The sequence below is a fragment of the Oryzias latipes genome, chromosome 15, assembly GCF_053564925.1.
Source record: "Oryzias latipes strain Hd-rR chromosome 15, Olatipes_Hd-rR_3.1".
NCBI classification, from domain to species: Eukaryota; Metazoa; Chordata; class Actinopteri; order Beloniformes; family Adrianichthyidae; genus Oryzias; species Oryzias latipes.
In genome coordinates this window covers 29,918,772-29,945,682 of record NC_136251.1, presented here as the reverse complement: position 1 = coordinate 29,945,682, position 26,911 = coordinate 29,918,772, and the positions used below count along the sequence as shown (strand labels likewise).

Sequence of the window (26,911 nt, the reverse complement as noted above, 5' to 3'; positions counted from 1 at the left end):
ATCGCATCCTGAGCCTGCGAACGCCTACTCCCCGGTCAGCTGCTCCATTTCTGCCGATTGTCACCCCTGCATTCCCTGGTCTGGTGCTGCAACGATGACTGCTCAACGCACCTATTGCTGCACTGAAAGTGAAGAGGTGGTGGACCTCCTCTGCGTTCCAAGGACATTTCTGGCTTGAATCAATCTATGTCAGCGGCGGAATGAGTGTGAAATTCTTGGATTATAAATGTTGAAAGAAAATTATTTGTCAGGTGGAAGCCTAAAAAATTAAGGATGTTCTGGGTTTGTATTGGTATGCGATGGAGCTACAAAATTGGTTCGTAAGTTCATTTATATGTTAGTGTAATGGAACTCGACTTCATGGAGGTTTGAGGGCGTTTAATTGGTATGCCAATTGGGAGAACTTTGTGGCCGTTAGGCTCGTTGTGGAATTGTCGTTGGGAGTTCGTAATAATGGAAGTTACTAAGCCTGCGTGAGTAGCATGCCTAATGGATGTTGTGGCGTCGAGCCCGTCATAGTGTGATGGCAGCTTAGATTAATGGATGTTACTGAGCTTGTGTGAATATTATGCCAGATGAAATGTTTATGGCCGTTAACCCCGTCATAGTATGAGATGGAAGCTTCGTATATGGGGTTATTTCAGCATGGCATAGAATGTCATGTATTGGATGTAAGTTTGTGTCATCCTAGGGTCGTTCATGGCGGCTAAAATTGTAGTTCCGCACAGCGTTTTGCGGACGTGGGCTTTACGTTCTAAAATCAGGTATGAGTACTTCTTCTGTCGGCTCCCATTTCATTTCTTTCCCTTTCTCTTTTAGGTAGTATGCTCCCCTGGTGAACGGGAGCGGCCCAACGGTCAATGGTGCCGGGGTAAACATATAGCAGATACACTAGATAGCATGTTCCCTTCGTAGAGTGGTTCTCGTATGGGAGCGGCCCAAACGGTCAATGGTGCCGGGTAAACACATAGCAGATACACTAGATAGCATGTTCCCTTCGTAGAGTGGTTCTCGTATGGGAGCGGCCCAAACGGTCAATGGTGCCGGGTAAACACATAGCAGATACACTAGATAGCATGTTCCCTTCGTAGAGTGGTTCTCGTATGGGAGCGGCCCAAACGGTCAATGGTGCCGGGTAAACACATAGCAGATACACTAGATAGCATGTTCCCTTCGTGGAGTGGTTCTCGAAGGGATCGGCCAAACGGTCAATGGTGCCGGGTAAACACATAGCAGATACACTAGATAGCATGTTCCCTTCGTAGAGTGGTTCTCGAAGGGAGCGGCCAAACGGTCAATGGTGCCGGGTAAACACATAGCAGATACACTAGATAGAATGTTCCCTTCGTAGAGTGGTTCTCGAAGGGATCGGCCAAACGGTCAATGGTGCCGGGTAAACACATAGCAGTCATACTGGAAAATGAAATGAAATGAAGTGAAAATGGAATGCCGCCGAAAACACACCTCATCTTATTTACACACTGATTATACATTCACATTTTCTTCTTCTGGATGATCTTGGGTTGGGGGTTTGTTACCCTAAAGCGTAAGGAAAATAATTATCTTAAGAGAAGTCCTTCCTCAAGTGGAAGCCGCGAATGATGAGTTTAAAATGCATGGTGTTTAAATTGAATCAGGTTGTGTAATCTCGTTTGCTCCCCTCCAGTCTTCTCTCTCTCTCTTCAGATAGTATGCTCCCCTGGTGAACGGGAGCGGCCCAACGGTCAATGGTGCCGGGGTAAACACATAGCAGATACACTAGATAGCATGTTCCCTTCGTGGAGTGGTTCTCGAAGGGATCGGCCAAACGGTCAATGGTGCCGGGTAAACACATAGCAGATACACTAGATAGCATGTTCCCTTCGTAGAGTGGTTCTCGAAGGGAGCGGCCAAACGGTCAATGGTGCCGGGTAAACACATAGCAGATACACTAGATAGAATGTTCCCTTCGTAGAGTGGTTCTCGAAGGGATCGGCCAAACGGTCAATGGTGCCGGGTAAACACATAGCAGTCATACTGGAAAATGAAATGAAATGAAGTGAAAATGGAATGCCGCCGAAAACACACCTCATCTTATTTACACACTGATTATACATTCACATTTTCTTCTTCTGGATGATCTTGGGTTGGGGGTTTGTTACCCTAAAGCGTAAGGAAAATAATTATCTTAAGAGAAGTCCTTCCTCAAGTGGAAGCCGCGAATGATGAGTTTAAAATGCATGGTGTTTAAATTGAATCAGGTTGTGTAATCTCGTTTGCTCCCCTCCAGTCTTCTCTCTCTCTCTTCAGATAGTATGCTCCCCTGGTGAACGGGAGCGGCCCAACGGTCAATGGTGCCGGGGTAAACACATAGCAGATACACTAGATAGCATGTTCCCTTCGTAGAGTGGTTCTCGAAGGGAGCGGCCAAACGGTCAATGGTGCCGGGTAAACACATAGCAGATACACTAGATAGCATGTTCCCTTCGTAGAGTGGTTCTCGAAGGGAGCGGCCAAACGGTCAATGGTGCCGGGTAAACACATAGCAGATACACTAGATAGCATGTTCCCTTCGTAGAGTGGTTCTCGAAGGGAGCGGCCAAACGGTCTATGGTGCCGGGTAAACACATAGCAGATACACTAGATAGCATGTTCCCTTCGTAGAGTGGTTCTCGAAGGGAGCGGCCAAACGGTCAATGGTGCCGGGTAAACACATAGCAGATACACTAGATAGCATGTTCCCTTCGTAGAGTGGTTCTCGAAGGGAGCGGCCAAACGGTCAATGGTGCCGGGTAAACACATAGCAGATACACTAGATAGCATGTTCCCTTCGTAGAGTGGTTCTCGAAGGGAGCGGCCAAACGGTCAATGGTGCCGGGTAAACACATAGCAGTCATACTGGAAAATGAAATGAAATGAAGTGAAAATGGAATGATGCCGAAAACACACCTCATCTTATTTACACACTGATTATACATTCACATTTACATTTTCTTCTTCTGGATGATCTCGGTGTTGGGGGTTGTTACCCGAAAGTGTATGGAAAAAATAAGTGTCTCAAGGAATTGAACGGAGCCTTATGCCAAAACGAAGTTGTGAATCAAATTGTGAATGTCAACCTAAAGATGTTGTGAAATAAATATTCTTCTGCAAGAGTTGTCTGACTGAAATGGCGTATACTTATATAGCGCTTTCTACCTTCTTATGAAGGCCCAAAGCGCTTTACAGTCACAGTCCCATTCACCCATGCACACACACATTCACACACACATTCACACACTGGCGGCGGCTCCGCTGCCGAGCACTGGCGCCAACCTCCCACCAGAGGCAAGGTGGGGTTCAGTGTCTTGCCCAAGGACACTTCGACACATGGGCGTGCAAGGGGGGAATCGAACCTGCAATCTTATGATCATGGGTCGACCGCCCTACCGCTGCACCACGGCCGCCCCCCACGGAGGCCCTTTTAAAAAAAAAGGGCCTCCGTGATCAAATACATCTTTTTATATCGTTAAATTACTGAAACTCCAGTTGGGTCGATGCTACAAATGACCGACTCGTTCATAAGGCATGTTCGCTCTGACTGTCATGTCTTTGACATGCCGTCTGCCTAATAAGCTGCTGCAGGCTCTTTCACAGGGGGCTGTGATGTCACTTCTGGCATAGGCTGACTTCCCCGGAAAATGCAATTCTTCAGATTAAGAGAAGAGTTTCTGCTTGTCTGAGTAAACCAGGGTCAGGGTGGTACGGCTGACTGCACACCAGCCCAGTTCAGATAACATTCAGACCCAAACTCATGCAGATGTGCCGCTCACAAGTCATCCCTGCAACTCTTAATTGCGGTGCTCCACCAGGACCGCTGGCAATTAGAAAGCAGGCCGCCAGCGTCGGGTTTGAAACCGCACGGTGGGGTTGATCTTTACGAGGCCTCATCAGGCTGTGGCCCTCACGGTGTCTGACACGTGCTGAGCTGCACCTTCTCGTTTGTCAGGACTTTGATGAATTGATTGCTTGAAGAAACCCACGGAGAGTCCGTTCAGATCCTGTTCCACCCTCGCCGTGTCTCAGTAAACGAGGGGATTCTTGAACGCTGACTCATGATCTGCTTCTGCTAACCGTGCAGATGAAAGTTAGCAGACTTCCAGTTTCTAATCTTTCTTTGCAGTGTTTGAGATCCGTCACAAAGTGTAAGACATTTTGGAAAGCTTTGTTAAAAAAGAGACTTTTGGAAGAAAATGAAACATATTTTTAGGAATAATTCTTTAAAATTGTTCTGCTTTCCATCACCAAGTGAAGGGCAGGAGAAGGCTTCTCCAAATCCTAACTCATGTTTCATCCAGCTGCCGTTTCCTCACACAGAAGAGAAAAAAATCCCTCAATGCACCAAAAAATGTTAAATGGCGTAGACTTGTGTAGCGCTTTCCTACCCCGCTCTTTATAGTCACAGTCCCATTCACACACTGATGGCGGCTCCGCTGCCCAACACTGGCGCCAACCTTCCACCAGGGGCAAGCTGGGGTTCAGTGTCTTGCCCAAGGACACTTTGACACAAGGGTGGACAAGGCGGGAGTCAAACCTGCAATATTCCTATCAGAGGTCAACAGCTGCACCACAGCTGCAAAAAATCACACTTCATCACTTGTTATTATAATCAATACAAGCTGTTTCAAAAACATAGTTATTAACCTTTATACTTCTCAAGTAGAAGCTCAATTATAGTAAGTTTGAAACAGCCGTTGTTTGATGCATATTTGCATCAACAGGCACTGAGGTGTTAAAACACACCCACACATCACGTAGTGCAAACGTCATCACCAACATCACTGATGTGACTACTATTAAAAAAAACAACACAAATTAAAAAGGCAACATGAAGTTTTAGAAATCCAAACAAAATGCCAGAAACCAAAACCTAAATCTAAAAAAAAACAAGTCCTAAAAAAAATGAAACAAGATGAAAATAAAACATTTTTAAAAGCAAAAGTAGGTTCCAGAAATCGGATTGAAATGGTAAGAAATTAAATAAAAAAACAAAACCAGAAAAAGTAGATATCATAGGATATCATACACCTTTTGAACAGGAATATGAGACCCTCTATAGAAGATATTTCCTAAAGCTTCTGGCCATGCCCACTGCAGGAGTTTGGTGATTGATCAACCAAAACATCCTTCTGCTTCCCTTTTCTAAAAAATTCAAACCTCATCTTCCCATCAGCGATATCCCATCATACCTATCTTTTTCTTGTTTCAAATTTTGTCACATTTCATTTGGATTTTTGGAAATGACATTTGATTTCTCAAATATTTCCTTTGTTTTATTTTTTACATTTTCTCATCTAGAATTCAGTTTTTCTTTCAAAAATCCAATTCTTTCTTTATTATTTGTTTTGCCTTTTTAACTGCCATTGTGCTCTTTATTATGCTTTTGCTTTAAGTGATGAATCGTGTGGATGTCATCCTGATACTGACACTGTTTTAGATTTAAACACTTTCTCACAATTCCAGATAAATACCTCAGTAAAGCGTCTTTAAAATGAGCTATTCAAATAAATATCTATGTAATCTGGAGGAACGTTTGGTGAAATGTTCACAAACTGACTTTGTTTACCCATGGGAACGCAGACTCATCGAAATCTGTTCAGCTTTTCTATTTTGGACTAACGTCTAGACATAAAAACATTTACTACGAACCAAAAGCCACAGCTGGGTTTTACAAAACTGAGCGAGACTTGGACTCCTCAGAAAATACCGTTTGTCATGTTGGGCCAAACCAAGCGTCTGCATTTGATTTCCTGCCAAACACCTTGCTCGACAGGGTTTATATCTGAACTCCTCCAATCCTGTACAGCTGATGAGGTCATGTGTTTACTCTCTGCTATGGCTTTACACTTGGGAAAAGATCGTCTGCAGTCATAAAATGTTTATATTAGCGACTTTTATGAGACGTTCCTTGTATACATAAGTGTTTGCACCACAATAAAATACAACAAGGCCAACAAAGTGAAAATTGCAGGCTTCATGCAGGGGCTGACCACCTATTTTTCCACCCTCCAAGTCACAACATCTGTAAATAAAGTCAATCTGTTCAACCAACAACACCCAAAAGTGCGGCCGCAGTGATGTCATTCCTGCATAATTATGGAGTCAGTTCGTTTAATTAAAAATGCACTTTCTTATCATTACTTACTTTTAGGACTTACATTTCTATAAAACATAATGGCAGGAAAATGTACACACGAGGAATTTAAAAAAAGCAGATTTACTGCAGAAAATTGAGTTTTATTGTTATCTGAGATGCACCCATGTGGTTTTGGTTTTTATTGCCTTTCTTAGAAGTGGAACACTGAAAAAAAAAAATCAAAATTAAGAACACAACTGGAATACAATTGGGAAATGAATAATTGAGATTCACCTGAGAACGGTGTTGGTAGAATTCTTAGTTTCTGAGCCAGTGGTGGAGCTAAAGCAGAGGTCTTTGGTAGGGAGCAAATGGGAACAGCTGAGTAGAGTAGACAACCATAACAAAATAAAGGATCAAAAATATGCATAAACACTTTTTTTTATTATTATTCATGAAGCTTTTTTTGTTAATATTATTTGTCTAGAACAATACTAATATTGACTCAAAATAAGGGGTCAAGTGGGAGGGGTAAAGCTTTCTACTGGGGGGGCAGGTGCCACCATTTGCCTCCCTGTAGCTCCGCCCCTGCTTTGAGCACCATCTTTTCTTCACGCTTACTGTTTATGCAACATTTATGATTGTTATTACCCAAGCTCAATAACAAAATTTCTTAATAAATATCATTTCTTCACATTGTTTTTGACTGAATGATGTTTGCGGTCTTTTACAGGGAACTCCAGGGATGCTCATGTTCCAGATACCTGCTGCAGATTACCTGGATCAGGTGAGTTGTACCTGTGAAGACACCTGTAAATGAGACTATTTTATGCCTAAATGTTGATAACTCTGCAGAGAAAAACACATTCTAAATAAATGAGAGCTGTTGGGGTGTGAGAAGACCAACAACACAAAAACAGAAACAGGAGCATCTGCGTGAAGACAAAATATTCTCTTTTTTGTCAGTAATAATAACAGATGAAGAAGAAGATTTCATGTTTTTCTGCACTGGTACATAAAGTCATGAGAAACATCTCTGAAATAAGTGGTTACTGTTTGCTCAAAGTTATAAATTTCAACAAGAAATTCAACTAAATGAAGCAATCAGAGGCAGTTCTCTAAAGTTTTTCCCCCCTATAATTCACTTTTTCTGTGTTTCTTTCTTTAACTGATTTATAGGTGATATTTGTGTCCAAAGTCCAAAACTGAAACCGAGCACCGCTCTAGATTTAACATGAAAACAAGGACTCCACTTTGAATCATTTCTTGTCTTCGGCAGGTCAAATCCAATCCTGTCTTAATCTTGAGGAAACATATTGATGTGCAAAAGCTGGTTCAGAGCAACAAGAATGACTGAAAGTCCTGTTTTGATTGAAAAAAGTCTAAAATGAGCCTCAGCACTGATACTGTGAGTGGGAACAAAAAACACAAAGAGTTCGCAGGAAGAATGGGCCTCCATTAGTGTTCCCTGTGCCCACTGATGACTGATATGATAGCAAGCCCATTCAAACTGCGAATTTTACACATGATTGAGGCTCTATTGGATGTAATGAAATGGATTTCCTGAATATTGCACTTGAGAGACTGTGTGGCCACTAGCACAATAGCTACTATTATGGTTTTGGACCCTCGACCCATTTTTCATTGTACCGGGTCCGCTGTGTCATTACCACAGAACCCGCGGTGAACCAGCGTCTTTGGTTTCGCGGCGGTTACACATGCGACTGTTCCCCTCTGCAGGAGCAATTCGAGGAGTGTTAATTGAGCTCTGCAATCACTCAGCAGATTCATGGAGGGTCTGAGGGGTCACGGGAGACTTTCAGGGGAGGCTGCAGGGAGGCAGCCGGGCCTCAGAGCTGAACACTGTGGCTAGAAAATTGGTGATATTTTAATTGGAGCTTGTGTATTGCTTTTTTTATTATTATTATTGCATTTGGTTCTTTCAAGTTTTTAAGTGTGGACAATACAACAAAAAAAAATCAAAGATATGTTAAACTCATTTCAGAAAACAAAGGAATACATTGATTAAAAGACAGAAAAATCAACAAAAATGTAAGAAGAAAATAATTCATAAACATAAATAGAGATTTTTTGCCATGATACAGATAATTAAACTTAGGTCACATCACATTTATTAAATACAGTCATTATTAGAGCTCATATAATCCCACCCCCACTGGGTTATTTCATTTTATATTTTTTCATAGTTGTCATAATCCTGTTCATATCAGATTAAGAAACCTTGACAGACCGATTCGGATCCATCACTGCTCACTGACGCTGTCCGGTTCCAACATGGCCGCCGCTTCTGTACTTCAGAAAAATTACGGCAGAAGTAAACCGTTTTCTTTTGGTGACATCACTTGGTCACGTTCTCAGACACAGACAACGATTTGAGTCGTCGTTTCCATGACAACCACTCTGGCCAATCTTGAGTGAGCTTGTTAAAAGGCCACATCCCTTCCACTTGAAAGGGGGGCTACACCAAGGTTGTGTCCAAATTTCTTCCTTACTCACTACAGTGCGCTCCATAGGGCGTTCAGCATTTTGTAGTGCTGTCCGAATCTACCATTCCAAAATCCAGCGCCCTAGAAATGACCAGAAGTCTCTGTGAAAAACCAGAGTGCATCGATAGTCACTGGATTGGTGAATGTAGACCACAATGCATTGCGTCTGAACAATTTTTGCCAGTATGACAATGGATTCATAAATGACCATCGCAAAACGCTCATATCAATTCGATTTTCACTTCTTGAAATCGATGACGTCAAAAGCAGTGAGCATGGTGTCTGAATTGCTTTTAATATCCTGGGCACTACATAGTTTTTTAGTGGTTAGGGGTTAGGGTGGGTTAGGGTTCAGACACAGCCCAAATGTGTCAGTCAAACGTTTTGAACGTTGAACATGGGGGCCGGAAAACTCCACCTACTTATATTTAGGAATCTGATTGGTCAGTTTATAACTTGAATAACCTGAACTACAGTAATAATATTTTTAAAAAAAGAGGATTATCAAGATTGTGTTTAACCCTTGTGCTATAGGCACTTTAACATTGGGAGTTGGGTCATCTAGACCCACTCGACAGTGCTCTGAACCTTTTTTCTTCAATGGTTTGTGATCTTCACTGGTGTCCATGGATTACATGAAATCTTTCCACCTTCATCCACCTTTGTCATGGTAGGTAGAACACGTTAAAGTAAGGGTGGGGTCATCTAAGATAGCACAAGGGTTAGAAAGAAAGGTTTCAGAGCAAGAATGGTTCTTCTGACCAATAGACTGAGCAAAAGCTGCTTATTTCTCTATAGAAGTCTATAGGGTTTTGGCGGGTACTTCCTGTTTGGAACGCCATAGGGGCGGGGTCACTCAGTCCACTTCTCTTATAGAGTCAGTAGCCATGACCCAATTTGATGTCCTTTTGTGTTCCTCCTGTGCAGATGTGCTTCAGTCATTGGGTGAAGATCATTGGCGGAGACAGACTGGGCGTGGCCACGGAGGCCCATCTGGCCTCCTATAATCAGCTTTAGACAATGGAGCTTCAGCAGAGCTACACAGATGCAGTTGGAAGATGCACATGCATAAACCAAAGTACAGAGACCTCAGCTTTTGCTTCAAGAAGGTCCAATCCTTAGATTTATGTGGCACAAAGGCTGGATAGAAAGTTCTGAGATTAACTAACCGATAATGTTCATTGTTTACTCTCCAGTGGGGAGATTCAGTGAGTCAGAGTATTCGTTTGAATCAATCTGCATGCAGCCCAGCATCTGGACACTCTTAATTCCATTTAATCCCCTACTATCAGCCAACCACCTCACGCCAGCACACTCTCAGCCGTGTACCATTTATCTTCAAACAGAGAAAGGGAGAATCTCTTATCTTCTCCATCATGGAACAATGACACCTTTGCATCTTCTCCTGTTGGGGTAAGAAAATGTAATTTCCAGTATTTCTCATTGGGCAGAATTCCTCCTATTATATGTGGTGTGTGTTGGCCAAATAACCAGTTCTGTTTACTGAAGCTTTTCGGTAGTTTTATTTGTATTTTTTGCAAATTGTAAAGCATTGAAGTGTAAATACTTATACTTTAAATTTGCATGAACAATGTCCCAAATTCTTCATGGACATGCATCTGCTCCGTAAAGCGAAAATATCAAGTTGAAATCTAGTGCTGGTGCACCCACTAGGTCTGTCGCCGTGTGGTGCCCTGCAGGGTTCCTATTTTGGACAGTCTGTCCTCTCCGTTAAGGGCGGTAACATCTGGAACAGATACGACTGTTCAACGTTTAATACATTTAAGAAACAACTTCAAGTTGGGCTTAAATACAAACAACAAAGCACTCACTCTGGAAGAGGATATACCAAACAACCGCATGAACTTGCAGATGTAAATATTGTATGTCAGTGTTGGATGAATATCGCATTTTGACTGTTTAAATGGTTTCATTATAATAGTTTATCGATTTATCTGCCACCACTTCCTGTTTAGAAGGCCAGGGGGGAGGGGCATCTTAGTCCAGTTTTGACACACAGTCAATGGTTTGATATCCTCCATTTTAATGTATTTTACCTGAAATTCAGAGCTCTGGGTTACTGTTTTCTGCTTCTCAGTCGGCTTTGTAAATCAAACACAGAGTGGTTTACATGTTTAGCACATCGCCGGGCTGCTGCTCTGCCGGTTAAGTGAAGGTCAGAGTCATGTGACTCTGTTTTCCTTCTGACACTGGAAGAGCAAATGCCATGTTTCATCTGACACACTTTGAAACCCTGCGTCACAGTCTGGGTACAGCACAGTCAGGTTGTTGTAACTCATGAAAAACAAGGAGTTTACTGTGATTGCCTTTTAAAAAATTAGGCGGTGATTATGTGCTACTGAAAAAATATACAATAGGATTTATTGAGCTTTGCCCTGACTTAATGACTGTCTGTGCTTTTCAGGATTGGAGCCTTTCTGGTGAGTGCAATCATAACAACATCGTTTTCTTTTCTTTCACACAGAAATGCAGAACTAATGAGTTTGTGTTACCCCACTAAATAAGGTTGAGCTGTAAAATTGCTCCACCAGGCACGGTTCTGCAAAGGCATCAGTGCCAGATGGCAGAATTGGACAAACCTGCATCATGAGCCCCGTCTGCCAAGAATACGAGGTTTTCCCAGTGTCTCCCAGCTGATTGCATACTTGTTGTTTTCTCATTATCCACGGCTCCACCCGGTCCCGTTATTTGGAAGTGTTTGATGGAAGGTAAACAATCGGTGCACAACATACTAGACTTGAATCCTGCAGGCAGTTTTGGACGAGACACGAACCCGTGGAGTGGTTTGCATTTGGGTGGAGTCGGCTGCATTTACAGTAGAACTGCAGAAAAATATGCATGGACCCCACCCTGGGCTAGTGATCAACTCCTCTGTCATCAGTGTCTTTATCATGGAGACAGGGATTGATGTCCAAGGATCAGATTTCATCAGATTTATATTGCAAGAGAAAGTCCCACTTTTCAAGCACTTGGAAACTGAAAAGCTTTCTCTTTCACTGCTTGCTGGGATGTTTTATTGTCTTTTTCACGAAAGCTGGCAGCGCTCAGCAGCTTGTGATTTTCCAAGCTGCTTTTCGACGGTTGTCAATGCACTTCTTGTTTCTGAGAACACCTAATCAAATAGGATGTTGTTGGTTTTCTCAAACCACCTATGAAGTTTTCCAGTTAGATCCTTAAATCATATTTGCAGAGCTTTTCCCCTGACTTGTATCTAAGAAAACCACAGATGACTAATTGTCTTGTTGCACCAGCTCATTAAAAATGAGTAAAAGCTGAGAGGGAAAAAACAACAGAGATGCAGAAAGGATCTGAGATGTGTGGGATTTTCCTCGCCGTAAAAGAAAATCAATTGTGTTCTATGTAATCCAAATGTTTATGTGATTTTATTCCTCAATCCTGTGAAGTCCTCTGATCTACCTTAACAACCGTGTGGTCCAAACCACATTTAGTGACTCTGAAGTCGCATGAATGACAGGGATTTCTGGTTCCAAACTGTGATTTGCTGTATAAAAGCTCACTTTGAAACGCTGTTTAGAGCAAAACATAGATGGCAATACAGGAAATGCAATTTACAAACAGCAAGTAATACTCTAAGATGTTATGATTTGGATGATTACACATTAAAAAAAGAGAGACTTGTTTTTTATTAATTAAAGGGTAGAAGCAGAAAACCTCTTTTTGTTAACACACCCAAATAAAGGCATTAAAAAGCTTGAAATGATGCTTAAAGGTAGTTTGAACGGGACTTTAATCATTTACCCCCTTCCTTTAGACATTTCTGTGAAACAGATACTTTATTAGTACTTCTAAGGAGGTGTTTTAAATCTGTTTTTAGGAACTCTGTGCAGTTTTTCTAGTTTACCACATCCATTGAGAAGATTCCAGAGATTATTTTAAGCTTAAATTCCTTATAGCTGAAACAAATGTTGACTTCTTTGGGTACTCAAAGGCCACTTAGAGGAACCTTTACAAGTAAAAACACGTGTTCACATGAATCATTGTCTTATATCTGTGTTACAACATGTGGTTAAAGTGTGAACCAGAGTGGGAAAGGACCATTCAGGCCAACACCAGCATTTCAAAATCAAGGCTTCGTTTGGGTTTGAGACATTTTATGGGAAAATTAACTCACTCCTGTGTTCAAAAACTAAAAAAACTACATGCAAGTTTTGGTCCAAATATATAAGGGCAAAAAAGAAAAAGTACCAGTTTTTTCCCCCGAATAAATGAATGAGTGAACAAAGGAATAAAACTTTATTTCAATAACACTTTACGACACAATCACGGTGCCAATGTGCTTTAGAAAAGAAAATAAAAAAATAGAAAAGAAAATGTTAAAATTGATAATATTCAGAACAAAACATTATAAATAACAGCATATAAATACAACAACAATAAAATACAGGAAAGACAGATAAGAATTCACCAAAATGAGTTAAAGAAAAAAAGGCTGCATTCACAGATTCAGACTGAAAAGGTCCGCTGGTTCAGACAGAGTCCGCTTCATTTGGTCCAGGTCGAGTCCTGAACCTTATGTTTGGCCTGTATTCAGACTGGCATCCGCCGAAGATTTCTGTCACAACTGAAGCTTGTAAACAAAACCACATGACTAAAGACCTCTTCAGTTATTGACCAGGAATTATGAGGGCTTGGCAAAGCAATGAGAAAAAGAATAAAGGACGTTCTTCGCTTTGCAATTCTCGTCGGGATAGTTCCTTTATTCAAACTTTTGGAAAACGTTCATTTTAGCAACACTCCGAGAAAGTGAATTTTTAAATGTTAGTAAACTGAACAAAAGTGGACAAAACGTGATTTTTATGAGACAGTTCCGGTTTTCTGAGTGTTCTAGAGGTAGATAAGAAGACTAATCTGACCTTTCCTGCTCTTTCTTTGGAGTTGAGTACTTTCACTGGGTCAGATAACATGAGTGTTTTAGTGCAGAGAGGAGGAGCAATAGAGGTAAAGAGACCTGGGACAATAGTTCAAAGCCTCTTTGTATTTTGGTCAGCATTTGATCCATTGTCCCTGCTGGTCTTTAGAGACCACCACCAACATGGCATTATCTTACTCAGGTTGACAGGGCTTTGTATGGCTGAGATGAGCTGACAGATTAGGTGCAGGTGAAGCTTGAAGAGGGAGGGATCTCAGCAGTTTGTTTTTGCCTGAGGAATGGCACACCAATATTTTCAAGACTTTTTTTTCCAAAAGGGAATCTTCTAAAACATACAGCGAGTTTGGGATCATCAATCGTCTCAATTGGACTGACACAAAGGCTGGTTTTGTTCGTCCAGTAAAAATGCAGAGTGCATCTATCTCTCATTCAGTGACACAATTAGTGGGTGGAGTATCTTTAGAAAAATGCAAATGAAAGCCAGAGTGGGAGAATTTGGACGAATTACTGTCAGTAACAAAACATTTACTGTTCCATCCCTAAGGCTTGGCTTCCTGGAAACTTGATAACGGTTCTCTTAACTTCTTTGCTTCTATTTGGATCAGACTGAGACTTTGGCAAAAGCTAAAGACTCTCAGGACTGTTTGTCATGTTTATATTGAGATAATTTAATGGGCTTCATAAGGACGCTGAGAAAGTGGTCCATAGAAGTGATCAATCAGCGACCACAGAAAGCAATAGTAGTTCATTTCAGGCCAAAAGAGACTTTAACTTGTCTTAAAAATGTTGCTTTTTCTCAAGTCTCCTGGATTTAAAATACTCCCTGGAAAAGCTCACTGCATCAGCATGTGCAGCATGGAGGATCGGCTCTTGGCCTGCACATGAATGGATGTGACAAAGAGATGTTATCTGGCCGTAGGGAGGATGTTTGCAGTGTGGGAGAGGGAGAGCTGTGTGGCTTCAGTGTGCTAATGCAGCCGGCAGCCAGGAAGGCAAAGGTGTCGACTCTGCAGATCTGGGTTAGCTACTGATGGCTGCGAGGACCGAGCACTGACCCCATGGGCTGATAAAAAAAAAAAAGTCACCTCAGGCAGGAGCCGCGGGGGTCAGAGGTAACCTCATGGCTGGGAAAACACAGGCCGTGGCTTTCCGTCACTATTTGGCCTAATTGAAATGACAGTTGAAGACCGGTGGGGTTCCAGTGTTTATTTACGTCTTTGTTACACGGTGAGCAAGCGCAAAGATATGCTTTTCTCTGCCAGGGATGACATAGCTCCTGTATGCTGTCTGACTCTGGGATCTCCGCACCAGTACAATAAGGACTTCCTGTGCGCCATCAGATTCCAGGGCATTACAGCCGGCGCAGGGTGAGGTTGGGTGGGTGGGAGTGGGGGGTGCCGGGGACGGGGCTTAGCCAGAGAGCGTGGATCTTTATCAGACCGACAGAATTATCTCCTCTTTTGACTCCAAAGCCGGCTGTCAGTGCGTCATGGAGGCTGAAACAGACTGTAGTTTTGTTGGAAGGTGGACTCGTACTGAAATAACTTTAGGAAGATGTTCTGTTTTGATTAGCAAAATATAGGCAACCCCGTATGGGGCATGTAGGTTCCTGCACGAACTATCAAGGTCGTAGACTGCTCGGTGACCCAGAGAACAAAAATGTTACTAAATGTTTACAGGCATGCTGCGTGTGACAGGTCGAAATAAACACTACAACAACACGTAAGGTTGAAGTAAGTGAAATGTGGGCGTGTTGTACAGATTTTGAATTTTTTCAGCACCTTTAAATTCTGTGCACTGCGCAAGAAGCACATTAGTACTCAACCGATAAGTGCACGCTCCTTGTGTGCCCTGTAACGCAAAGATCTCACAAAAGGCACTGTTTGCTAGCAATAAGGAAGTTAGACAAAGTCGCTTGTGTGAACATTCTTTGGGTGTCATACGAGTTCGCGTTTGTGCACAGTCAGTCAGGAGCCAGGACTCACACTTTACTTACGACTAGAGTGCAGTGTGAGGGATCTGTACGACTGTGTCACCCATATGTCATAAGTGCATGCAGCTTACCTAAAGGTTCATGATAGAATTACCACATGCAGAAAAATGGTACGTCCCTATAGGTGGCTGTACGAGCCTTAAGGGAACTGCAGGACACACCTCTGCCTCCTTTAAGATGCAGCTGCTACTCTCTACGACTCTTCAGACAACCCAAAAAACTTGCAGCACCTGTATGTGTGAAGCCCGGTACGGGTGCATGTGACCACCAACAATGCACCACAGAGAAAATAACAATTGTCAGTTGTAAAGTATGTTCCAGGTGGTTCCTTGTGTCCCAAGTATATGAAAACAAAACAGAATCAAATAATAAAATAAATAAATAATAAGAATAAAATAATACAAATAAACCATATTTGTTAGGAAAATTATGTAAGAGCAGAAACGTCTATGAAGACTCAGCTCTCATGGTTTAAACACAGTTTCTACTTAAAGAAACCCAGGGAGACAATGAGCTATCCTCTTTCACTCAGGTCAAGGTGAAAGGGCAACCCTCATCAACCTGAGTGCTAAAACAGCCTGCTGTTGTGCAGCACGCTGACACGTTTGGCATTAATGGCCTTCAGGAGGAAAATACACAATCCCTAAACACAGATTTGTGGCAGCAAAAACCTGGCCTGAGCTGCAGGGATTACAGCATCCGTTGGAGTCTTTTCGTTAGGTTTTCTCATAGATTTTAGGGTTTGATGAGCATGTGCCACGTACTACAGCATCACGTGCATAACATTTGTGATTCACTGCTTCAAAATAAAGCTTTTAAAGCCTGAAGGTCATTGCAAATTCTGAAGAGCAACGGCTCTTTGGGTTGAGCAAATTTTTCGTTTTGACACGAGGATGAATAAGCTTGTGATGATTTCAAAAGTCCATTGAGAACAGGAAATGAGCAGCTAATGTGCTGCCTTTTCTCTAATTGAGCTGCTCACAGGGTCAGGTTTCTGTCCTCACTTGACTGTGAAATGAAAGGATCACCGCCACACTTCCTCAAAACCTCCGTGACATCCGTCACATGTGACTAAAAAGCACACAGCGCGTGGTGTTCCTTATTTTAGTAAAGCTATGTGGGAGTGCTGATACTTGCCCCCATTATTATTTTTCTTCATTTATTCAATACTTTTTTGTTTTTCCTTCTGTGCTGATCTGAAAGCCTATAGTTCAAAACATCCAATAAAAATGATTACTCACAGGTGAAAAGTGTTTCCAACGTATTTACTTCAAAGTCAGACGACGAAAAACAGTAACCAGGAATCTTCAGGCCTCAGCTTGTAGGTTCAGTGTTAGTTTTATTGCAGAGCAATCAAGAAACGACATGATGAGTTAGTTCGAGAAAGCCTCTTCTCTCAGGAAAGAATGCGGAAGGACGGCTCAAGCCGTGTCCGCAAAGAAACATTTAAACCGAAAACCAAACAAAAAAATGACAAGACCCGAGCGGAGATGTTCAACCACACCTGAAAACCAAACCAAACAGCAGGAACAGCTGTCAAGCACGGAGGTGGAAGGGTGATGATTTGTTTGCATCCACAGAACATGGGCAGAAAAAAAGTAACTGAGTCAACCAATACACATCCTGTGTGGAGTTCTTATTGAAAAAAGAGGAAGTGATCTGTCAGACGTGTACAGCTTGACCGATGGTGGATTGGTGATGCAACAGGGTGGAGAAGCCCACCTGGATGGGAACGGGTGCAGATTTCACCACCTTTTTGTCAAACCAACTCAAGTTTCTTATAAAAATATAACTTTGTAATAATTATGTCAGCGTGTTTTTCTAAAAACTGTTTAAGCTTGAGTTCTGCAAACTAATAGTGACCACTTTGTCCTAATTGGCAATTTTGAAATGCACCACATTTTCTTATTTCCACTATTAAGGAATAATGTAAACAACACTGCTCCTTTTTTGGGATTTTTGATTGCTCAAGCTTATGCGTGAAAACCAGTTTTTCTAAAGGATTGTTCTATTTTCCAACAGTTTTCCGAGTGTTTATTTTAACCCTTGTGCTATCCTAGGCACTTTACCATTGGGAGTTGGGTCATCTAGAACCACTAAACAGAGCGCTGAACCTTTTTTCTTCAATGATTTGTGATCTTCACTGGTGTCCATGGATTACATGAAATCTTTCCACCTTTATCCACCTTTGTCATGGTAGGGAGAACACGTCAATGGAAGGGTGGGGTCATCTAAGATAGCACAAGGGTTAAATAGTGATGAGGGCTCGAAGAATCAGAACGGGAGGAAACCGAACGGTTTTCACATTTCCTACACAACATTAGATACTGTTTTTCCAAAAATCACCTTCACCAAATCAAAGGCTTTTTGATGGAAAGAACTTTGTGCTGAAATATTTTTTTTTTTTTTATAAAACGCAGTGGACTCATCGGGGTGTGACAACCTGTGGACCAGTTCAGTTCTTTTTGATGATTTTCAGTCTTTTCTTCACTTGCACCAAACAAGAAATGAAAACTTAAAAAAAGAAGAAAAACCCCCCACAAACTTTCATGAAATAAGCAACTATACAACAACCTGCCACAAGGGGGCCCAAGTTTGGGTCCCCCTGTGCCTGTCCCCAGCCCGGGTAAATGTCAGGAAGGGCATCCGGCGTAAAAATCTCTGCCAAACCACCTGTGCGACTCAGTGAAAGCTGATTCGCTGCTGAGACCCCTGAAGGGAAATACCGAAAGGTGAACAATGACAACATAAAACAAACTGCTGTTAACTCAAACATTCACAACATTTGTATGATGATCCTTAACAGTGGATGGTATCAGATCAGGAAAAGGATCTTATCACAGGATGTGACATCCACTAATCTAAACTAACTTTATTGATAAGAACAACAGAAAATAAGTAAAGTAAAGCAGATCAAGCATGACAAAAATGTCACACAGAATCATCTTTTGTTTTTTTGGTGCACTGTTGTTTTTACGCTACACAACCCTGAGATCTTACGCAATCTCATTCTTAAGTCTAAGTCTGAATCTGAATTCCTCCCTAACCGATCCAGCTCCTCCTAACCCCCAACGTAAGTAAGGGAAAGTATATGAGAAAAGTGCACAAAAGTGCATAACATGAAATTGTTCCCACCTGGTAATTTTTACAGCATCAAAAAGTGAATATTAAGTCATTTTTGCGTGTTTTCCAAGTGAGGGTCGTTTCTATCACTGCAGGCTATAGTTTTATTAATAGAGCTACTTCCTCTCCATTGTCTTCTGCAACATCTGCTCCTAACCCTCCAGATGTATATGAACCATCTAATCACCTGCCACACTTAATTAAAGCCTCCATCCCTGCTTTTATGAGAGGCATCAAAGGCTGCCGTCCAAAGGGGGTCATGCAGATAACACTTTAATGGTGCACTCTGCGAGGTTTCTACACAATGGGTGATAGGAAAAGACTTGGTTTGGTGAAAATAGGTCAGTGTCGGCAGCTGTAGGTAAAGTGCTCCAAGCAGGGCCTGCAGTCCAGCGTGCCTCTCCTCGTATTTAACACCCTTTGTGCCATCCCCTCGGCACTAATCTGGCTTTTCACCAAGTGTTAAAATTAATTTGCAGTGATGTCTATGAGGATGCGAGCTTTGTTAGGAATCCTCAAAGGGGCAACAGTGGGACAAGTTGTCAACGGTGGGCCTTTGTCCTCATTCGGCCTCTGTCTAAACACCCCTGACAGCGGCTTTGAAATCCACGTCTGTGTGTAAAATCCCAGAGTCCAGTCCGAGTTTCTCGGTTAGCTCTGAAAGGACAGATGGAGTGTAATTTTGTTTATCTATTTACTTCACTTCCTCAAACTTATCTCAAAGGAGGACATCAGTGAGGAGATAACCGCATGGCATCAACAGAAGGTGTTTCCATGGGAAAACTAGTGTTAGTCATTCATGCAGTGATGCTCAGAATGCCTGTATGCAGCAGCAGCAGCAGCTGTTTTCTTAGCATCTTAATCTGTTTAGAAAGTTTGCGTGCATCAGTAAAGACCCAGTCCCATGAAAATTGTGTTTTTAACATGTTTTTGTGGCATTTATAAAGAGAATTTATTTGATGCATCCACCTGCAGACAAACAGATCCATGAACGTCTTTGTTTTCCTCGTCTGAGCTGGAATCTGGATCTAAACTGTACGGCAGGACAGCTCTTATATTGCTCACTAATGTTAAGTTGGGGGTGAGATAGGCTGCAAGCTAGTGGGAAAGCGTGTAAACAAAGGGATTATGGGAAATATAGAGATAATAATAATAATTTGAGTTTTTCTTTGTTCAAATCTAAAGCATAGAAGGAGATTTAATTTCAAGTACTATACTAAAACATATATGTTAAACTCTAGAACTCACAAGAAAATGAGATGAAATTTAAGAATTATGACACAGGTTATAAGTGTTTGTTACATCATCTTTCTTTTTTACATCAAAATGTATTTTTCTTTCTTTCCCTTGACTGTATGGGTCATGAATAATAAATATGTTTACATACAGATATAGTAATGTATTCAATAAATGCTTTATTAATCAGAATCAGAATTACTTTATTGATCCCACATGTGGGAAATTTGCTCGTTAGAGGATTGTAAACATAAGTGGGGAAAAAGAGAATAAGAATGATATAAAAACAAAAGAAATTGTAACATAAATGTAAACAACAGGGTGGTATAATTTAAAAAGCTGTTTACAGACAGTGCAGGTAAAAAGATGTGGAAAAAAAGTGCAAAGAAAAAAAATTGCTAAGGTCATCTGTTGCATTTTAAACAAATCAATAAATAAATACATAAACAAATAGATCCATGTTCGTCCTCTGAGCTGGTTACGGCTGAATAGCTTTAATATTTCTCGCCATTTTTGTTGCAGCGGTAATGTTTGATGTGGGTTGTGAGGCAAGTGTGTAAACAGAGGGGTGATGGGAAGTGGGGTGGGGTTGCCCTGAGTCAACAGTCCTGCCAACAACTCAGAGGTGAATTTCTGATGAACTCCTGCTGCTTTGCAGAAACTACGTCCTAGAAAATGACACACATTTTTTTGATTATGGCTAAAAGTGGCATCAAGAGAAACAAAAAGACCACTGGGAACACTGTGAAAGTAGATCAAAAGCTGATCGGGGTGGGACTTTTTAAATAAATTGCCACAATAAAAGCGGATTAAGTTACAACTTTTCTGTCTGTCAGCTCCTTTAGCGTCACTCTGGAGATGTCACGAGCGAACATTCAGACAAAAACAGAGTAAATGAGTAAAAGTGTGAGCCGGGCAGTGGTGGTGGTGGTGGTGGTGGTGGGGGTTGCAGTGGGAGAGTTCCTGTCACCAAATTAAACTTCCATCCCTTTCAAAGCCACTTTCAGATTCCAGCAAGCCAATCAGCCCATCTAAGACAAATGATATTGCTGAGCTTTCCTGCCACACTGGGCGTGGGAACGGCACAGATTCTCATAAAAAAACAGAGCCAGTAAATTACCCCCCCCCCCCCCCGCTTCAAAGACCCTAAAAAAAAAAGAAAAGAAAAAAGTTTGTGTTTATGTGTGTTGTTGTCTTTGAGCCCATCGGCATTAGCCGCTCTCAGCTGTGTGGTGTGAGCGCAGAGACGGATGACGGTCAGAATCCTAAAGGTGCCGACCGTCATTCTCATGAACATACGCAGCACAAAGTCGGGTTTGCGTTACTCTTTTCTCAAGGCAGCCGTTTGATCAAAGCCATTTAGAGGTCCTTTCCCCTAAAATTCCCCCCTGTCCCACCCTGCAACCCCCCAAACCACTTCTTCCTTGCCGCTGCTAATCATTGGTGGTCTCCTGACTGCCAACAGTAATTGATTAGAGAGAAAAGGCTGGCAGTGGAGGGGAGGGGAAACGAGGGGAAAGTTCAGCCGAGGAGTTCTGAAGGTCGCTGGCCTTTTCTTCTCCCCTCTGAACCCTTTTTCTCCTGCTATTAGGTATCAGCCACAGGGGAAACGGCAAATATTTGGCACACTTTCCAAGAGTTTTAGTGCTGATTACAAACAGGAAGCAAAAGGAGGGCATCTGCTCCGAGGGGAAAAAAGGCCTTTTTTTTTTCTTGTTGTTCTAAACAGATTTAGTGAAGCCTTTTTGAAATCAACTTCAGCTCCTGAATGCCATCACAGTTTGGCCCCATGTGGCTGCTCAACAGCCCTGACAGAACAGGTTTTTCTGAAACAGTCACTCCTTCCATCCGTCTTGATTTCACATTAAAAGGTGACATTCATTTCCTTCGGGAAGTCTTGTTTACGCAGCATAAACTGAATCTTAGGAAAGTAAAAAAGACCCTATTTATTCCAATAAAAATTCTCTTCTTTTCTGTCTTACCAGAAATATAATCTTGTCAAAGTTCCACTCCAATCGTCTTTTGATCTATTTTCAAAGCCTTTCCAGTGGTCCTTTAAATCTGATTAGACTTGCACAATAAATCACAAATTTATCGCGATATCAAGCTGTGCGATATGGAAAAGACTGCAACAACTGTGATAAATGGTTTCCTTAAATTTCCATAAACAATCTTATGGCACTTTGAAGTATTTAACAAATCCAGTAAATCTGTTTGTGCATTTGACAAATCGGATGGAGCTCTTTCACGTTAGATGTTCGCCTCCTATGAGTAGGGTAGGGTCATTTGGAGTAGAACTTAAGATATGTTGACTCTTATTTAAATTAAACTGTTCCAGTAAAATGGAAATGATGCTTTTGGTTGTTTTGCTGTTTCTTCATGTATCGCAGGTTATATGGTCATTGCAATATTGATCACAAATATCACAAATTGCAAGTTTACCTCATATCATGCATCATAATTCAGAGTATGCCGTTTTTAGCCAAAATCCCAAAACCTGTCGATTTCTAGGTTGAATGCTTCCCTTCTCCTAAGTCTTCTCCCTATCCCCCAAAAAATTGGGTCTTCAAAATCCCCCAACTCCATCTGGAAGAAGCTCATCTGCTGGACCAATTTAAACATGTAGTTGTAGAGTCAGATAAGCTACTTCTTCTCTAAGAGTTCTGGTCCATCACCTGTCCGTCCTGGGGAAGGATCCCTCCTTCAAGTGGACACCCCTGAGGTTTCTTCTTTTAATTTAGGAGCTTTTCCTTACTGAGAAGGAGGGTCTAAGGGCAGGGATAGCCAGTTTAGTCTGTTTAGTTTAGCCATTACCGATTGAACTCCATGTCTTCATGTTTACTATAGAATTACCGGTATGAAGCCCACTGGGACGACTATGGTTGTAATATCGGGCTATATGGATAAAATTGAATTGAAAATCCGGACTGCATCAATACCCGCCGGTCTCTACGTTAGCGCCTAGCTGCCAGCGATCAGAAAATGCATAAGATTGTTTTGTAACTTAAAAAAATCATGCAAAAGCAAAATGTTATTATTTGCATTTAAATGTAAACTTCTATTTACAGAGCACACCCACAAAAAGAAATGTGTTTCACCCTACTGGCGCAACGGCTCCTTCTAAACCCTTGTGCACTTTAACATTCGGAGTCCCAGGTTGACCTGTACAGATGCTGCAGGATTTTGGTTTGTCCGGGTCTGTGAGGGGTCACGAAGAGGAGCGGCTGCATCTTAACCCTTGTGCTATCCTAGTCACTTTAACGTTGGGAGTTGGGTCATCCAGACCCACTAGACAGTGCTCTGAACCTTTTTTCTTCAATGATTTGTGATCTTCACTGGTGTCCATGGATTACATGAAATCTTTCCACCTTTATTCACCTTTGTCATGGTAGGGAGAACACGTCAATGTAAGGGGGGGGGTCATCTAAGATAGCACAAGGGTTAAAAAAACAGTTCAGGTCCAAACGCCCCTACAATTGGAGCAATGGGGAGGAGGCGGAGGGGAAGGGAATGAATTCGGATTCTGACCTAGTTTCTGCACAGCAGCAGGAGTTCAATAGAAATTTACCTCTAAGTTGTGGGTGGGACTGTTGACGTGGTCTATTTCCCATAATCCCTTTGTTTACACGCTTTCCCACTAGCTTGAAGCCTATCTCACTCCCAACTTAACATTAGTGAGCAATATCAGAGCTGTCCTGCCGTACAGTTTAGATCCAGATTCCAACTCAGACGAAGAAAACAAAGACGTTCATGGATCTGTTTGTCTGCAGGTGGATGCATCAGAATGGAGCAGAGCAGGAAGTGTGTGTCCCACCCGGCGTATTTTCTACGTCACATATGTGAACATATATAATTCACAACAATTTTCACAAGAAACGCAGTTTTAATGTGATGTTTCTTTATATATTGTCCTCCATCATGAGAAAAATGCTTCAAGAACCTGTTAAAACAAAGTTTTCCTCGAACTGAGCTTTTAAGAAGGTTTTTTTCTTACAGACCCACAATGCAACTACAGAGAGGCTGAAGCATTCTGCTCCTCTGTGAATAGGAGTGAAGAAAATGGCTCTTTTTTGGGGGGGAACTGTGTTTGCCTGCAGCAGCTCTCTGTATGACCAAACAGGGTCATGATCACCACACAACCCAGCGCCGACTGTGCACGCAGAGTCCCGATGCCTATGGAAACACGACTGTCTCCGGAAATGTTCGACATGCTTCGCAGAGCTGCTGCAGAGCACGAGGTGAGGCTGTTTTAGAAAGCAGAAGCGGGTCGGTGTTGATGTTGGCTGCACAGCCACATCTGGGCCATCCAGAGTTTACCACTTTCTCTGCTTATGAGACCGTTAAAAACACAATCGGGGTACGCTGGGATCCTCTCAGACATTTGTCTGGACATGTACCCTACCTCACAGAGTGGAGGGAGGTCCAGGGAGTTCATGAAGGCGGGGAGAAAGTCAAACAAAACCCAGGGGGCTAAGTTAAAGGCAAATAATTAGACTTGTTTATAATTTATGTTGGAGGAAAAGGTGGGCTTCCATGTTTATCCTGGTCATCTTTTCTGCAAAGTGCCTGCAGGCCTATAGCATCTGTGAAGCATTCATCCTCGTCTTTACTAACTCCACGTCTCTGCAACATCAGAAGGAAGTCATTTTTTTTCTAGATCTGCAAGTTGTCAAGGTTAATGCTCTTTGTCGTGTTTTTTTGTGTGCCTTTGATAGAGTTGTGATCTTTGCATTTTGCTGCATAGTTTTGTGTTTATTTTGAATTTGAACACCATGAGGAATTTTGTTTCCTGCTGATGAACGAACTCGTCGTTAATTGGTGAAATATCTCTTTCTGTAGAGGCTTCTGCAGATTTTGCTTTTCTTTCTACTCGTTTCTATCTTGGTTTTCCTCAGACTCAGTGGGTTTCCTGCTGTTTAAGCATCACACCAACATATGGAGATCTTTTAACAGCGTTGGACTTCTTCCACCCTGAGCGTCTGCTCTCTACTGCCCTCCTTTGAGAGCATAGTTGTTTGACCTGTTTTACACCCTTTAACATTATTTAAGCTTTTTATTTTCCTTTTGTTTGATGCTGCTACTTTTATTGTTTTCCTTTGCTTTCTTGTTTTGTTTTCTAAAATCCCATAAGGCTTTGTCACATTCGCTCTCCGCTGTTTTTGAAGGAGCTTCTCACCTTGACCTCCTAACCTGAACCTTCTAACTCAACGCAGATGTTCACAGCATCAGGAGCGGCGCTGCCTGCTGGCATCTTTGTCTCTTTAGTGACATATGAGAAATGACCCTGTGTGGTTACATTCATATGGTGTGGTCTGGAGCCATCTTCAGCCTCTGGGACAAGTTTCCTGTTCTTGCATTTGTACGAAAATGTTTACAAAGTCTGAGAGGAAAAGAGCAGAAAGTAAGAAACTCTAGAGGCTGTTAGTTTGATTTCTTTAAAAAAGAAAACAAATCTGTGACGGGAATATTTTTAAATAGTTTACTGCTGGTTTAACTTTGTGTTGAGACAAAGTAAAGAAAGTAAGTAGGACTTCAGATATGATATCAAAGACAATGTCTGCAGAAAATGTTTGGCAGGGACCAATTCAAAAATTAGGCAGCATTTAGATCTCTTTTCACAACACTGAAGAAAATTTATGAAATGGAGAGTTATTAACAAAAAGGAAAACTAAATTGTGTTATTTGTGGTTTATCAAACTAAAGTTTTTAACCTTCATGGCTGATTTTCAGAAAAGACAAGTAAAAATCGAAAATCTGAATGTTACATATTTCGATTTTGTAACAAAATAAAAGAAGTTCTGTATCTGAAATTTTGATTTTTTTAATTAGATCTAATAGCACTTTTCTTGAACATTTTTTTTTTAAAGTCAAGACTTTTAAAAGATCAGGATTTATTTGGCAGCACATGTTCAAGCGGCCACTTTTAATCATAAGTCTAGGTAAACGTGAGTAAATGTACGTTTCGGGTTCTGCGTTCAAATTTCTCGCATTTACCACAAATGTTTAAAGTCAGTCTTTGAGCTCTGAGTACAAAACACTGAACGCGGACTGAAATTTAAATTAGGTTAAACTTTGACCAATCAGGGACGCAGATTTGTTGGTGATGTATAGCTTTTAATTCACAGAAGTACCAAAAATGTGAAACTTGATCCTGAAGTTTTTTGTTTTTTTGCCAGAATTTTTTGACACCAAGTCTTTCATGTATCGGAATGGAGCCTGGAAGAGATTTGCACTGCTGCGACTTTTCGCAGCAAATCTCTTCCAAATGTGGGAGGCGGCACGCGCCAGGAAACAGTAGAATAAGAAAAAAGAAGTAGTCCCTCCCTGCTTGTCCAGTGTGATTACATTGGGCTAAAGGCTGAAGTTTAAGATCCCCCATTTAGCGCGTTCTTGAACATGTGTCACCGGTGTGAACGATGCTTAATAAGGCAGCTCCACAATCTGACAAAAAAGAACAAAAAAAGAAAACTACAGTTTAAAATGAACTCAAAGGAGCAAAAGTCCTTTCTTTTCTTTGGGTTGCGTTCTAAATAATACGGATGAGCTGGAAACTGAGGAGCAAATCAAAGTCTTCCTGTGGAAAAGCTTAAATAACAGCAGCCGGTAAAGACGGTAAAGAGCGCCAGCGTTTTGCTTTCACTCACAGTGTGCAAGGTGAGATGTGGATACAGGTAAGAGTCATTTCCCCCCATCACTCTGCTGTCACTCTTTGGGCTGTGTGAGAAATGCAGGGATATCATCTTTTCACACATGCTTCCAGTGTGGGTGGGTGCGCTAAAATGGCTTCAGGTTGGTGCTGGATGATTAATCAAGCTGGAGAGGACAGGACCGGGCCTGCGGAATGAGGGAAATGTCATCCGACGCCATACGGGTTGTGTGAGCAAAGCATCCGCCAGCCCATATTCCTATGTCTCCTACAGATGACCCTGACAGGAATTATACCCTGACTTGCTGATACGCCGGCCCATGCACAGTCATGCATAAACAGAAGCACCAATGTGGACATAAACACAGGATAATCTTACAAATAAGCGGATGGTTTTGTT

General features: G+C 41.8%; 1 protein-coding gene across 3 annotated transcripts in view; it reads left to right on the top strand.

The window, feature by feature from the left end:
* LOC105355847 (uncharacterized) overlaps positions 1 to 26,911 on the top strand; it is a 52,309-nt gene continuing 25,398 nt past the window's right edge. The window contains exons 1-2 of one of the 3 annotated variants that reach the window (XM_078931516.1): positions 1 to 136; positions 6,828 to 6,881. Coding sequence is in view for 1 of the 3 variants with exons in the window: in XM_023963414.2 (XP_023819182.1) it covers positions 23,974 to 24,103 (130 nt within the window). In the remaining 2 variants the exon portion in view is untranslated. Of the gene's footprint in view, positions 137 to 6,827; positions 6,882 to 9,873; positions 10,015 to 23,861; positions 24,104 to 26,911 lie in introns of those variants that run through there. The other 2 variants (XM_023963414.2, XM_078931515.1) reach the window with 2 other exon arrangements.